At 41.7% G+C, this 14,268-nt stretch overlaps 2 protein-coding genes across 7 annotated transcripts in view; both read left to right on the forward strand.

Moving 5' to 3' along the window:
- LOC136243238 (probable ATP-dependent RNA helicase DHX37) overlaps positions 1-14,268 on the forward strand; it is a 102,315-nt gene that overhangs the window by 82,008 nt on the left and 6,039 nt on the right. For all 3 annotated transcript variants that reach the window (XM_066034758.1, XM_066034756.1, XM_066034757.1), the window contains one exon: positions 7,415-7,571. In XM_066034758.1, the coding sequence (XP_065890830.1) occupies positions 7,415-7,571 (157 nt within the window). The remainder of the gene's footprint in view (positions 1-7,414; positions 7,572-14,268) is intronic.
- LOC136243240 (transmembrane channel-like protein) lies at positions 903-7,403 on the forward strand. 4 transcript variants are annotated; one of them, XR_010694804.1, is made up of 7 exons: positions 904-2,257; positions 2,314-2,520; positions 2,576-3,289; positions 3,344-3,553; positions 3,607-5,374; positions 5,426-5,533; positions 5,726-7,403. XR_010694804.1 is itself a non-coding variant. In XM_066034759.1 (5 exons), the coding sequence occupies exons 2-5, from the start codon at positions 2,328-2,330 to the stop codon at positions 4,176-4,178; spliced, it is 1,689 nt and encodes a 562-aa protein (XP_065890831.1). In that variant the 5' UTR covers positions 904-2,257; positions 2,314-2,327; the 3' UTR covers positions 4,179-7,403. The 4 variants fall into 4 exon arrangements, 1 of the variants encoding a protein (XP_065890831.1); XR_010694803.1 differs by having other exon boundaries at positions 5,426-7,403; XR_010694805.1 differs by having other exon boundaries at positions 903-2,520; positions 5,426-7,403.

Raw genomic sequence — 14,268 nt, forward strand, 5'->3', positions numbered from 1 at the left:
CAGTATGATGGATTTTTTCCTTACTTGGGCCCCTTTTCTGTTAGACCTTATTAGCTGTAAGTTATTGAAGTCTAAGTCCTTGTAATTAGGTTAGGTAATCCTAAGGCTACAACACAAGTTGCTGTCAGACCTTCAGTGCTGGTCACTGTAAAGTGTTAATTATTCAACCAAGTACTAAGAATAATACAAAATCTGGTTAAAATTACATCATGAATAATAATGAATGAAATAAATAAATAATAAATGTTTGGGAAAACTACAAGGCCTATGAACTTGCACTAACCAAGGTTCAACTCACCGGTGAACAAAGGCACAAACGTATAATAATTATGCCTGTTTGTGCTGATGACTTGAATGAACGTGTAATTCTATATAACGCCCAGCACCACACCCATGATTCCAAAGGCCGGGAGAAGATTAGCAACCATGAGCGACAGGTCTACTACTAACTTGTTTACTAATCCTTTGTGCCCAGATCTTCGTTTTCTAAGTTTTCAGACAAGTGCCAGGTGCTGCTGTAAGTGTGTCCCATGCCAGCTGCCAGTACATGTGTTTAGGCAGATTATTAACAGACAGTGTTGGGCAAGTTACTTTGTAAAAGTAACTAGTTACATATTACATATTACTTGCAACTGAACTATTTAGTTGCAGTTACATATTACCCATAAAATAAAGTAACTGTAATAATATTACATATTATATTACTTTGTGTCCACAGCCTTTAGCTGTCACGTGTGAAACTACCACCTTATCACGTGACATGATTGCGTTGTTGGACAATATGCAAATCTTGGTTATAAGTAAGAAGCTGGTGAATAAGCTTCATTCAGTAGGCCTTGTTACTTCGTTGTGGGCGTTACTCAGAGGATAACTAACGAGATGAGTAACTTCGTTACTTGTAGTAATAATATTACGTAATATTAGACTCGTTACAGTAACTATATTACTTAGGTAACGCGTTACATTTGTAAGTAAAGTAACTTGCGTTATATTACCTGTTTTTATAGCGTATTTCGTTATATTACTTTGTTACTACAAAAGTAATAATATTACGTAACGCGTTACATAGCGTTACTCCCAACACTGTTAACAGAGGTACACTATGTTTTCATGTAATACTGTTTGTTTGTACTGTGGTTGTATTTAACTACCCAGTAACAATAAATAAAATATTATCTCCTGTAGCTGTGAAGTGCCAATCACTACCATTCAGTGTCCGCACACCACTAATGTGCCGTATCCATGAGTATTCCTTTGAAGGCACTGTCACCTTTCACAGCAATCTGCTACACATTTTATTTCATCTTGCCGTGTATCCAAGACACCATGTGACCATTTTTTGACACATCAGCCCATCTCATGCTTAAAAATGTAACTCTGCGGATGAGTCAGATAACAGTTGTGTGTGACACATAGTGGAAATACTCGGCTTCTTTTGTCCCAGATATCACTGTGGTCTGCCTCCAGCCATGTCTTAATCCATCACCCTGATCCGTCTTCTTTTAAACAACTGGTACATGAGGAGGACACAATTGTGTACTGATTCATAAATTAATATCCTAGACTTAATTAAGCGTTTGTTGGTCAGTATGAATTCTGAGGGCCTGCTACAGTATGGGTCAAAAAAAAGTTTACATTTCGTTTTTTTTTAAACCATCATAGATTTGTACTAATATGATAGTTGTAACGATTGCACAATAAAACGATTGCATGGTAATAAAACGATTGCATGGTAACAAAACGATAGCATGGCAATAAAAACGATTACGCAGAAGCGTTTAAACGATTGCGTAATCGTTTTAACGAAAAATGGGCGGGTACTGTATTCACCATTGTACGAGCACAGCTGTACAGTAATTCATTCTTAACGTACGAGTGCAGCGAGTGCTGAAACTGACATGCCGTTATGGAACCTATGAGTCTCCGACAAGCGTTAGCGCTCATTAATGCAGAAGCCGGTAAGTCATTGGTGGTTTGTGGTGCGGTATCACCTGTAGCCTCTAATGTAATTTGTTGAATAAACCCGAAGCCACCCAAGAGTCCGACCACAAACCACCACGCCTTTTACCACTAGCCCATTAATTGCTGTTATTTTTCACAGAATGCTACAGCCATTACGTGGTACTTTGGCCAGAGGGAAGTGTGTCCTCTGTGAATGCTGACAGTGTACAACCCCGCCAACGAAGTATTGGTGAAGAATGTATTGTAACTGTTGGCAAAAAGAAGATAGAACACAAAGCCACTATTGTAGCACGAGGTGAACTAAAACTATACAAAGTATATGCAATTACATGTAGTAAATAAAATTTCTAGGCACAAAATCTGAAATGGAAAAAATTGAAGATAGGTTTGTTGCTGGCGAATGGTTACCACCACAGGGAGCAATCCCCAAGAAAGCACCACCAACCAACACGCCAAAAAAAAGGAAAAGAAAACGAAAAAGTAAAGAAACACCACAAACAGAAACACTACAAAAAGAAACACTACAAAAAGAAACAAAAAAAAGAAAGAAAGCTAGTGGTAAGTAACATTAAAGTTTTCCAATACATTGTGTTGAGCTCAATTTAATCTACAGGTACAATTTTGTTTGTCACACCAACATCCTCCAGTTCTCCTGCCAGTTCTATAGTGACAACAACATCCATCAGTTGTACTCAGGTAGCACCGACATCCATTCAACCTACATTGGTGACGACTCTCCCTGACGAGATGACAACTCCCAGGCTCCCTATGTCAGCCACTCCAACTGCAGAGCTGACAACTCTCCCTGCAACAGTGACAACAACCAACATTCTTCCTGTGGCACCAACAGCTTCTACAATTTTACCTGCGGTGGTGGCAGCTCTCCCTGAGGTGATGAGAACAACTCCCAGACTCCCCATGCCAGTGGCAACTACCACTCAAGCTGCAGAGATGATGACTCTCCCTACAGCAATGACAGCTTTTGCCACTCTCCCTGTGTCAGCAACAACTGCCACTCCTCCTATAGTGGTGACAACTCCTGCCAATCTCCCTGTGGCAGCAACAGCTGCCATTCTCCCTGCAACAGCAACAACATCGAATCACTCAATACTACCAGAGACATCCTCACCGGGATCAGTGTCCAACCACTTTAACACCTTCCCTTTTGTACCTCCAACAACCAGTCCAAAATTGGACCCATTTAGCTCATTGGTCTTAGAGCTTGACATCACATCTCCACAGGCTGACAGGGTCATCAATGAATTACGATATATGGACGATGACTTCAGTTGGGACCCACATGAACAACTGAAATACTACTCTTCAGGTATCTACCTATAAAAAATATATATATGAATGTAATTGTGATTATTAATTACAGAGTCTGAGAATGGTAGTGTGATATGTGACAACAGCAATAAGAACAACCATAACCACAATAATTATGGCAGTGACATCACCAATAACACTGGCACCTTGCAATTCTTGGAAGAGTCAATCAAACAAATGCTGGGGGCCCATACAAAACAATTGTTGGAATCCCAAAGATCCTTCATTACCAGGCTTGAAGCTCTTGAACACAAGGCCAATGGTATGATCAGCATCCAGTTTAACTTGTACACAATGATTTTATTTTTCACACAGAACAACAAGTTGAAATAAGAAACAGCCATCCAGCCAGGTGCCATGCCACCACCTCCAGCAGTCCACCATCCACCCCTCACTGGATATCAGTAACACCATCAGTAACATCATCAGCACACAGAGCATCACAAACACCAGGAGCATCACAAACACCAGTATCATCACAAACACCAGTATCAGCAACATCATCAGCACATCACTGTAATCCAATACAACAATCTAAGAAATCACTCAAATATGGAATGTTGTCATTGAGTGACATCGACAGAACAAAACTTGTGGATCCAGATATCGTGATAGCAAAGTACAAGCATTACCATGAGACAGATAAGATCTCAGATCTTGCCCAAAAGCTAGCCCAAAAGTCTTATTTTGGAGACAATGTATTAGTCAGATGTACTGTATTCGGAACCAGTCGTTACCCTGCTCTGCCAATCTCGGTATTAAATGATATCAAGAGAAAGATATTTCAACTTCTTCCAGAATACTGGGTGGACCCAGTAAAGTATGAGACAACTTGGTGTAAATGTTCCAATTCCATTGGCCAACGGTGCAGGCGCCTGCGTCAATGAGTGTTGCACAATAACTCATCTTATTATCCCAATAAGTCTGCATATCCTGTATTTATTAAATTTTAAACATATGTTGAATACATTAAATGAATTAATCCATTATTCTGAATATACAGAAAAAACTAGTACTTATAACTACACAAAAATACCAGTTTTCCCATATCTAGCCACACTTAAAACTACTATAAAAACCAGATCCAGTTACATATTTAAGGCGGCAGCTACCTGATAAATCACACGTAATTGGATCTGGGCATTTAATTTACAGAAATGAGAAGTGGGCAATGACTATCCCACAGTCCTTCTGAAAGCATTTGAAGTCACCATACTCAAATTTCCCCATACATTTTGGAGGAATGCAATAAAAGGCGTAATAACCCGTGACACGTGATACCTCAGATTCTGAACCAGATTTGCAAAAGCAGTGAATAGCGATTAAGATGAACTATAGGAGAAGGAAATTTAAGCTCGTCATTTTAAGGTTGAAAATCACTTTCTATGTGGTGAATTGAATGGTAGATATTTGGAAAGGAACGCTCTGAGATATTTTGATGTCTTAACAGTCATTAACCTTCACTACATTAGTGTTACAATGAAACGAAAGCATTGTGAATTAGTTCTGCAGGTTAGTTTGTGAAAATTAGTGTCCAGTGATTAAGCAAAATAATGTCCGTGCTATGTAGCAAACTTTTTCATATGCAGGCACCTGCTAATTGATGAAGATGTACAAGCGTTGTAGTGATTAGTAGAAAGTGCAGGATTAATGGCTTACCACAGGTACTTCCTAGTTGTTATAGACCACATAATCGCTGCAGAAAGTTAGTTCCGCTACCATTCTTTTCGTCACTAATATATTCATAGGAAGCCACAACCTGTTTGTGGTAACCTCGTTATCGGGTAGCTACCACCTTAAGTAGATGAGGGTAACTTCGTTAAGTTTCATTAACTAATTTTCTCTGATCGTGATTGTAAGAAAATGTACAGGGAGTTATTCTTATTGACCGTACACTGCTTAATAGTAAACTTACAAACTGCTTTGAAAGCATATCCTGTATATTCCTGTTCCTTCTCCTCTTAATAAAATAGTAGTGCTGTTTTCCATCGCAGCAATTACTCATATTTTTGCCTTTACCATCTAGGATAAGTAGCCACGCGGTAATGAAAATTTTTCTTGCTTGTAAATTGGCAACTATCACGTAAGCTATTCTAGAATGTTCTTTACACGTGATTGCAAAATTTTCTGACAGGTACACACGTGATATAATTACTCTGGATGTACTCGTGCTCTAGTTCGTATCAGTCTAGTGGTGTGAAGGAGTGCTGCGCTACATTGTTTCAGCTAAATCTTTTGTGAGGTTAGTGATTTCATTAATAATCAAATAATATGTACAATACAACATTGTGCTAATAACCCGTAGCAGCTCCATTTAATTCAATAACTTTAGGTAATACTTTTCTAAGATGATTAATGTACTTATTACATTTGTCAATAGTAACAGTTTCCCAAAATTGCTTTATTCCTTCTATCAACTCTTCCTTCGTTGTAGGCTTGACGACACGTCGGTTGTACTCCTTTAGGTCGTGCCAAAGGTTTTCGATTGGGTTACAATCGGGAGATTCAGCTGGAGTCATCCACCAAGTCACTTTATTCTGAGAAAGGAAGTCCTTCGCTTCGTTGGAGGTATGCTTCGGGTCATTGTCAGCCATAAAACGGTGACTATCTGGATAAACACTTCTGAGAAAAGGCAATAGCGTCTTCTCCAATACTTTTGTGTACAAAGTGGCATCCATGATACCTTCGAAGATGCAGATTCCTGTTCGTCCTCGTTTGCTGATCCCTGCCCAGACATGTACTTTAACTGGATGTTTGGCCCTGTATAAAAATAACATTAATTTACAGTAACACATTTTTTAAAATAATGTATTTATGCATATATATATATTCGATGTAGATTATACCTGGGTTTCAGTCTAGGCGGTTCTCCTTGCTTTCTGCAACAGAATCGTTTGTGGCTTTCCAGTTGCACAGAGCATTCGTCCGTCCAGACTACATCATCGAAGCTGTTGTGAAGGTATTGACGAGCCCACTCTAGCCGCTTCACTTTGTTGGCGTGTCTGATCAACTGGCAGTATGCACTTCCTCGAAATGTCCAGCCTAGCTGGGTGCGGCAGCGAAGAACAGTTCTTTCACTGATGTTAAATCCTTGCGATAGCAGCAGGGAACGCAATTGATATGCAGTTGTTTCGTCGTCCTCCCTCATCTTTGCCTCTACAATCGCTTGCATTTGTTGCGTGATTGACGATGGTCTCCCTGAACCAGGCTTTCTCGATAGTGAGCCGGTCTCAATAAAACTAGCAATGAACTTAGCCACACCCTCTCGCGATACTTTTAAGTTTTCTTTTAAGAAGCAACTTGACGATCGTTGGAGGTCTACATCCAAGTCGATAAAAGTGAATGATACGTCGTTTCTCGTACAGGTTATAAACCATTTTGTCTGATAACCAATTGTGATGTCTTGCAATCCGTCGGCTTGCGTTATTTATAGCTAATAAAATCTATAAACGTTTAAATGTGCTCAATCGTTTCAACGTAACATTACAACGATTGCAATGGTTTAAACGAACTGCTCCTATACAGTTTATTGCACAAGCACCGCATCGTTTTTATTAATTATTTCGTTTTACATAATCGTTTTGTCAAAACGAAACGTATGTAAAACTATAGCATTATAATCGTTTATACAAAACGAAATGTAAACTTTTTTTTGACCCATACTGTATATATGTATATAATTATATTAGAGTACACGTGGCTGTTGTCTTGATTATACTGTTAATTTTTTTAAAATTTTGAATCAACTTGTTGAAAGCATTTCGGGTTGACCTGAAGGATTGTTTGGGCTTAGTTTTGCCTAACCAACACTGTGCCTCATTGTTGTCTGGGAAAAGTGAGGCTGGTTTTTGGGTGATGTTTTTTTCATGGGCCATGCCTACTCCTTTGTTGTACCTATTATACAGTGCTATCGTGCTGTACAGTTTATGATTAACACAAGGCATATCTGTTGTGCAATTATAACTGTATTAGCACTGTTCTTTCCTGTCATCAATGCATATACCAACTTAACTCTGCCTTCCGAGTACAGTGAACATATGTATTAGTGTAATACAGTAAATCTAAATCACTGGTTGATTAGTGATGCATGGACTAGAATTAGTAACTTTTTTTATTTATTTAGGGAGAGAATTTTTTACTCGGAGATTTGATGGTAATTCTCAAAGCTATTGGAGGGTGTGAGTTTGCAGGATGTAGCAGCAAGTTTTGCAAAACTCACGGACTACGATTCAAAGCCATGAAAGAGATTAGAAAACTCAGGAGCCAACTAACCAACTCAGGTATGATTACCAGGGTATATAGTATAATATTATGTGTGTGTTTATGTGGTGAGAGTATCTGTGTGCGTAAGTGTGTGCACACAAGTTAATGGCAGTAAGATAGCAGTGAAATGTCATGCAACAGAATAGAATATTTGATGCTAAGCAAAAATACAGTAGCCATGGAGGATGATTGTGTTTTATAATAGTCTGGTTTTTTAGTCCTGGACCAGCTGTCACTGTTTATTGGGTTGTTCACAGTTACTACTGACAATATAACAACAATACTGCAATGCAAGTACATGCATACATAAACACAATCAATCATTTATGTTCTGCACACCTGTACATGCAAGCAAATTGCTGCCATTCTACTTATAGTCTGTCACTATTCTGTTGCCATTCAGTATTTTGGTGTTACAGTATTACTTATTAGTGCAAAACTATTGAGGTTATAAATACACTCACTACAGCTAGCAGATAGTTCTCAAGTCAAATTATCTGCATAGAAAGTGTTAATGTTTATTGCATCGATTTTCTTAAGTAGGTACTATAAAACCACTAAATGATTAGTTTTATACTATTGTTATCATGAACCACAGTGGTGGTCTATCATAGAGATTGCCTATGTTTTTTCCTAAATCCTAATAGAACACTCAACTAAACACCACCTTTAAAATCTTTCAACCTAAAAAGAAACCATATAAGTTAATTTGAAATAAGTTTGGGTCTAGCAAAGATAAAGTCCAAAGGACCTGATAAAAGTACTTTTTTTATAAAAAACTGAAATCTGCCATTTTGAGCCATTTTATTCATCTTCCTCTTATTTTTTCCACAGGGCTAGAGCAAGATGTGAGTACTTTTTGGGGATAAAAACTACGTAACTTTCCTTCCTGTGTCTTTCTTCACATCCATGACTAATTCAATTTCAATGTTAACTTCCACTTTCAAGCAAATTTGCTTCTTTTAGGTTAACTTTGCCATTGATCTTCTGACTTAGGGTAACCAATGTGTTCGTATATGTTAATAGGTATCCAATCTATTCAAATTAACATGTTCATTTGGAAACTTCATCATTACTTAGCTACGTTACAGATTAATATATTTCAGAAGGCTTCATCTCACATATCAATGGTGTTTGGCCTAATTACAAACATCTACAGCTTGTTCTAAATAATACGCACTGGAAACGGTTTACGCATGCGTAAGAATCACCCCCTTCCGCGTGGTCACACTTCGACCTTTTTTTCAAGCTCATGAAGTTTGTTGGTTGCATATCTTCGTCTTTGATGGATTCCTTGTCAACAGCAGGCCAAATCTGGCACAGCTATAGGTATGCCAAGATGTCGACGCGCCGAAGTGTGAGAGCTCACTTCACCACAGCCCCTCCCGTCGACGTTGGACAGGGGGGTGACACGGTTGATGATTCTGCCCATCCCCTTAACCTGCCACTCGCTATCAATGGCGGCAATTTAGCTCCCCAGGATGTCACTCACAATCAGAGCTTCTCAAGCTCATGGCCCGAAGAAATGGACATCCAGGACCCGTTTCTGGACAACGATGAACCAACGTCAAGTGCCGCGACAATCAAGGTTGTTCCCATGACAGACCGGGCCATTGATTTTCTTACTGAGGCCTTCACACAGAAGATGACTGGTGTCGAGAGACAGACGATGCGGAGCAGATACACCCTACCTCAGAACGACCTGACTCAGGTGCCTTTCCTGGATGCAATGATGTCATCTAAGTGCTCGAGAAGCACAAAATCTACTGACCACTCCCTCTACACTCTCCAAGGATTACTCCTCGAGGTCGTTGAACCACTCAGCCAGCTCCTGGAGGCTGTCAATGACCCAGAGCCAAAAGTGACCATGGACCAGATAGGCGATGCCGTTCAGACAGCAATCAGCCTCTTGGCCAATGCAGCCAATAAGATGTCTCTAATGAGAAGAGCCAGAATCCTGGAGGAATATAACAAGGAACTGGTACCCTTTGCAGCTGCCCAGGAGAGGCATTGGGCCAGTGCAGCCCCCCGACTTTTCGGCCCAAACTTCCTGAAGGAAGCAGCAGATTACCTGCAGCAAATACAGCTGATCAGGAAAGGAAAGTCAAAGCTACCCCAGGGTTTTTGGCAACCCCCCCAGGCCATCAGAGGGAGGGGGGGGAAGAGGAGCGAAGTCATGGAAACAGCTGCCATACTCTCGCCCGACCAGCCAACCCAAAAAGACTTATCCTGTGGGGAAGAGAGTTCCCCAGAAGAAATGACTAGTAACTACATGCACACACAATGTGTTGATATTACCAAACTCAATTATTACTGTCAATACTACGTTGGTCAGGGAGTTCAGAAAACCCGGACCAGACTGGACCAAAGTTCGATTCTCCAGGGAAGAAAGGTTTGCCATGTTTTAACTATTTATTGCTATTTACATCGTCTATAGCACTTATACACTACTCACCTTGCAGCAACTCTACCAAGTACGCAGTCGCGATGGTTGAGCAACATGAAGTATCCACTGTAGAACAACTAACTAAGCTAAAACACTTTCGTGCTTTACTACATGATCGCTACAAAACTATGTGTTCTCCTGCTGTACTTGCATAGAACTGGCACACACGAGTGGCTGCACAAATTTGTTAAGAGTCATGCGTTTTACTCCAGAAATCTATCCTGAAATAATTTAAGTACTGCATACCTTGCTTAACTCCATGCGTTATCTATCACCAAATGGATTTCGAGACAAATTTGACATTTTAACTGCTAGTTTAGTTTCAATCACTTTGCACAGCACGACTCTAATAAATTTGGGCAGCCACTCGTGTGTGCCAGTTCTATGCAAGTACAGCAGGAGAACACGTAGCTTTGTAGCGATCATGTAACAAAGCACATTAGAAAGTATTTTAGCTTATAGCTAGTTGTTCTACAGTGGATACTTCGTGTTGCTCAACCATTGCGTGCTTGGCAGAGTTGCTGCAAGGTGAGAGGTGTATAAGTGTTATAGTGGATGTAAATAGCAGTAAAATATTTATAACATGGCTAATCTTGCTTGCCTGGAGAATTGACCTTTGGTCCAGTCCAGTCCAGTCCAGTCTGGGTTTTCGTAACCCCCTTGTTGGTCAAGGCAAAGTGCATGGGCTTCATTTTGCCACCTCAGGTAGAGATGCCTTTGAAGGTGGCAGACAGATTAGCTCACTTTGTCAACACCTGGAAAGTGTTGACGAAGGACCACTGGGTATTACAGACTGTCAAAGGCTTTCAAGTCCCCTTTGTGGGCCAACCTGTACAGGAAAGGAAGCCAAGAGTTCCTTGCTTTCCATTAGAGCAACTAGCTCAAATACAGGAGGAAGTCACTTCCCTGTTAGAGAAAGGGGCAGTGACAGTAGTAGACAGTCACGCTCCCCAGAGAGAATTCTACTCGGTTCTCTTCCTGGTCCCCAAAAAGAATGGGCAAATGAGGCCAGTGATCAATCTCAAAGCTCTCAATCAGTGGGTAGAGACCCCAGATTGGTTAGTAAAGGTAGACCTCAAGGATGCCAACCTCACAGTACCAGTGCATCGAGACCATCAATGTAACCTCCAGTTCAGCTTAGGAGGAGTGAACTACCAGTTCACCTGCCTTTCCCGTGTGCCCCGTGGGCCTTCACGAAGATAATGAAGGCTGTGATGACCTTACTCAGGTCTTGGGGGACCAGGATGATCATCTATATCGACGACGTCTTAATCATGTCAGAATCTGCAACATCAGCTGCACAGCACCTAGAGGTGTTAGTTCACATCCTCCGATGCCTGGGGTTCATCATCAATACCAAGAAATCGGTGATGACCCCGACCCAGGAAATAGAATTCTTGGGCATGATGGTAAATAATTGGGCATGATGGTAAATACCAAAACCCTGATGATCAACCTCCCCGTGGACAAGAGGCAGCCAGAATACCCAACATGACTGCCTTGTCAGCCCGCCTTTTGTCTCATTTCATGGTGAAACTCAGTGCAGCAACTCAAGCCATTCCTCCAGCTCCACTGTTCTACCGCTGCTTGTAGAGGGATCTGCAAATGACGCTGGCAATCAACAACCAGAATTACGAGGCTCTCCTATCACTCTCACAAGCCTCCCTGGAAGAGCTATCCCGGTGGAGAGAACATTTCTCCAGATGGAATGGGAAGCCCCTCAGACATAGACCAGAGCAAGTGACCATCAGTTTGGGCTGAGAAGCAGCCTAAGTGACCATCAGTTTGGGCTGAGAAGCAGCCTGTGCAGAGACGCGCACAGGGGGTGCCTGGTCAGTGCAGGAATCAGTGCAGGAACAAACCATGCACATCAACTCCTTGGAATTACTAGCAGCCACTCTTGCAGTGAAGACATTCCTGTAGGATGCTTCAGGGGTCTCGGTACTCCTCCAACTGGATAATGCCACAGCAATGGCTTACATCAACAACATGGAAAGCACAGTATCAAGCCAGCTAACAGACTTGGCGAAGGATCTCTGGATGTGGGCTCTAGACAGGGATATAGACCTGTCAGCCCAATACATCCCAGGAGTGTCCAACACTATAGTAGACACAGAATCTGGGACAGATCAGACTGGATGCTCTGCCCATGAATCTTTCAAATCATCAAGCAAGTATTCAGCCCACTGGATGTAGATCTGTTTGCCTCCAGACTGACATACTGTACCAGATGCCTTGCTTCTTCAGCTGGAGACCAGATCCCCTTGCAGAAGCGTTGGATGCATTCCAGCAGGATTGGGGTCCATTGAAGGGCTTTGCCAACCCACCATGGTGCTTGATCGGCAGAGCTCTGAGCCAAGCTCGATGCCAGCAAGCTCAACTGGCGCTAGTAGCACCTGTGTGGAAGGGCCAGACATGGTACCCAGTACTTCTGGAGATGCCGTGGGATTTCCCCAAGCTAATCACCCCAGCACCGGACTTGATTCAGAGATCATCAGGTGCTTGAATGGAGATGGTCCCTCAACTAGCCGTGTGACCTGTCTCCGGGGAAGATTCTCTAGTAGCCATCTTTCAGAAGAGGCTGCTAAACTCCTACTCCAGTCATGGAGAGCCAAGTAAGCCCAGTCATATGACTCTCACTTCCGGAAATGGGCTAGCTGGTGTGCTGAACGGGATCACAATCCCGTTTGACCCTCCTCTGACATAGCAAATTTCCTGGCAGAACTACACGGACTAGGCTACCAGTCAAGGTCACTGAATGCTTTCAGATCTGCCATCTCCTCTGTTCATGACCTGGTAGACGGTGTTGCAGCAGGCAAGCATCCCATAATATGCAGGGTGCTCAAGTGAGCCTTTAATGCCAGACCACCTTTACCACGCTATAAAGCCACCTGGAATGTACAAACAGTCCTACAATACCTGGAAAGCGTAGGGCCCTCAGCATCATTGTCACTGAAACTCCTCACCTTCAAGCTAACAATGTTACTGGCATTAACCAGGCCATCCTGCTCAGCAGACCTGGCATCCTTGCAGCTTGATCATCGTTGCTATGGCCTGGAAGGAGTAGTATTCCTCCCAGCAGCACTGGCAAAGCAGTCAAGACAGGGGAAACCTCTCAGGGAGTTTTTCTTCCCATCTTTTTCTCACAACTCAGAACTTTGTCCGGTTGAGACTCTCAGGTTGTGACATCCTCACTTAGACCCAAGGCTGTTAACAATTTGCTTATCTCTCTGGTAAAACCTCACAAATCTGTGTCCTCGGCAACCAGCTGGTTACGAGAAATACTTGAATTGGCAGAAGTTGATGTGAGTGTTTTTGCAGCCCATTCGATCCAGGGTGCCTCAACATTGGCTGGGGCTGGCATCACCACCAATTATATCCTCAAGGCAGCAGACTGGAGTTCAGACTTTGTCTTCAGGAGGTTCTATTACTGACCAATTAATGACCCAACCTTTGGGAGATCAGTATTAGCCTCTGGCACCACTGAAGCCTAGAGGCATCCCCTTACTCTTCAAACAGTAGCTCGACTTCACTAGGGGTAGCCTGGAAGCTACAAACAACACCATTGATATGTGAGACTGAGCCTTCTGAAATATAATTTCCAAATGGCTCAGATCATGCAATGATTGCTTGCTATTTGGAATTATATGAAGAAATTGAAGTCGAGTATATCAATGGTCCCACCCATCCCTTCCCACAACTGGGGTTCGCTTTCAAAGGTCAAAGTGTGACCACGCGGTAGGGTATTTATCGGGTGGTTCTTACACATGCGCACATTTAGGTGGTACTACCAACAAGCTGTAGATGTTTGTAATTAGGCCAAACACCATTGATATGCTCGACTTCACCTTCCTTCTTCATATAATTCCAAATAGCATGCAATCATTGGCCATTTGGAAATTAAGTTCATATCAGAGCAGCAATGTTGTTGTGTACCACTGGGTACTTGACTTACTGTGATCACCTAATTGAAGCCATACTACTGCTAACCACAACATGCTATACGTTGCCTATAGCAAAGCTGTATAACACAAAGTATACATTCAATAGTATGGAAACAATACATTGGTGTTTGATAACACTGACAGTTCTAGCTAACTACTTAATATCTAATGTACATGATGATTGACTTGATACTGAATAATATCAAGTACTACCAGCACCTCTTATTATCATGTTAGCTATCCATTATAAAAAGTAAACAAACTAGCATAAAAATGATTTAAAAAATTAAAACATGGGAATAGAGATTGCTAAAGAAACAAGAG

This window comes from Dysidea avara, chromosome 13 (genome assembly GCF_963678975.1).
Source record: "Dysidea avara chromosome 13, odDysAvar1.4, whole genome shotgun sequence".
NCBI classification, from domain to species: domain Eukaryota; kingdom Metazoa; phylum Porifera; class Demospongiae; order Dictyoceratida; family Dysideidae; genus Dysidea; species Dysidea avara.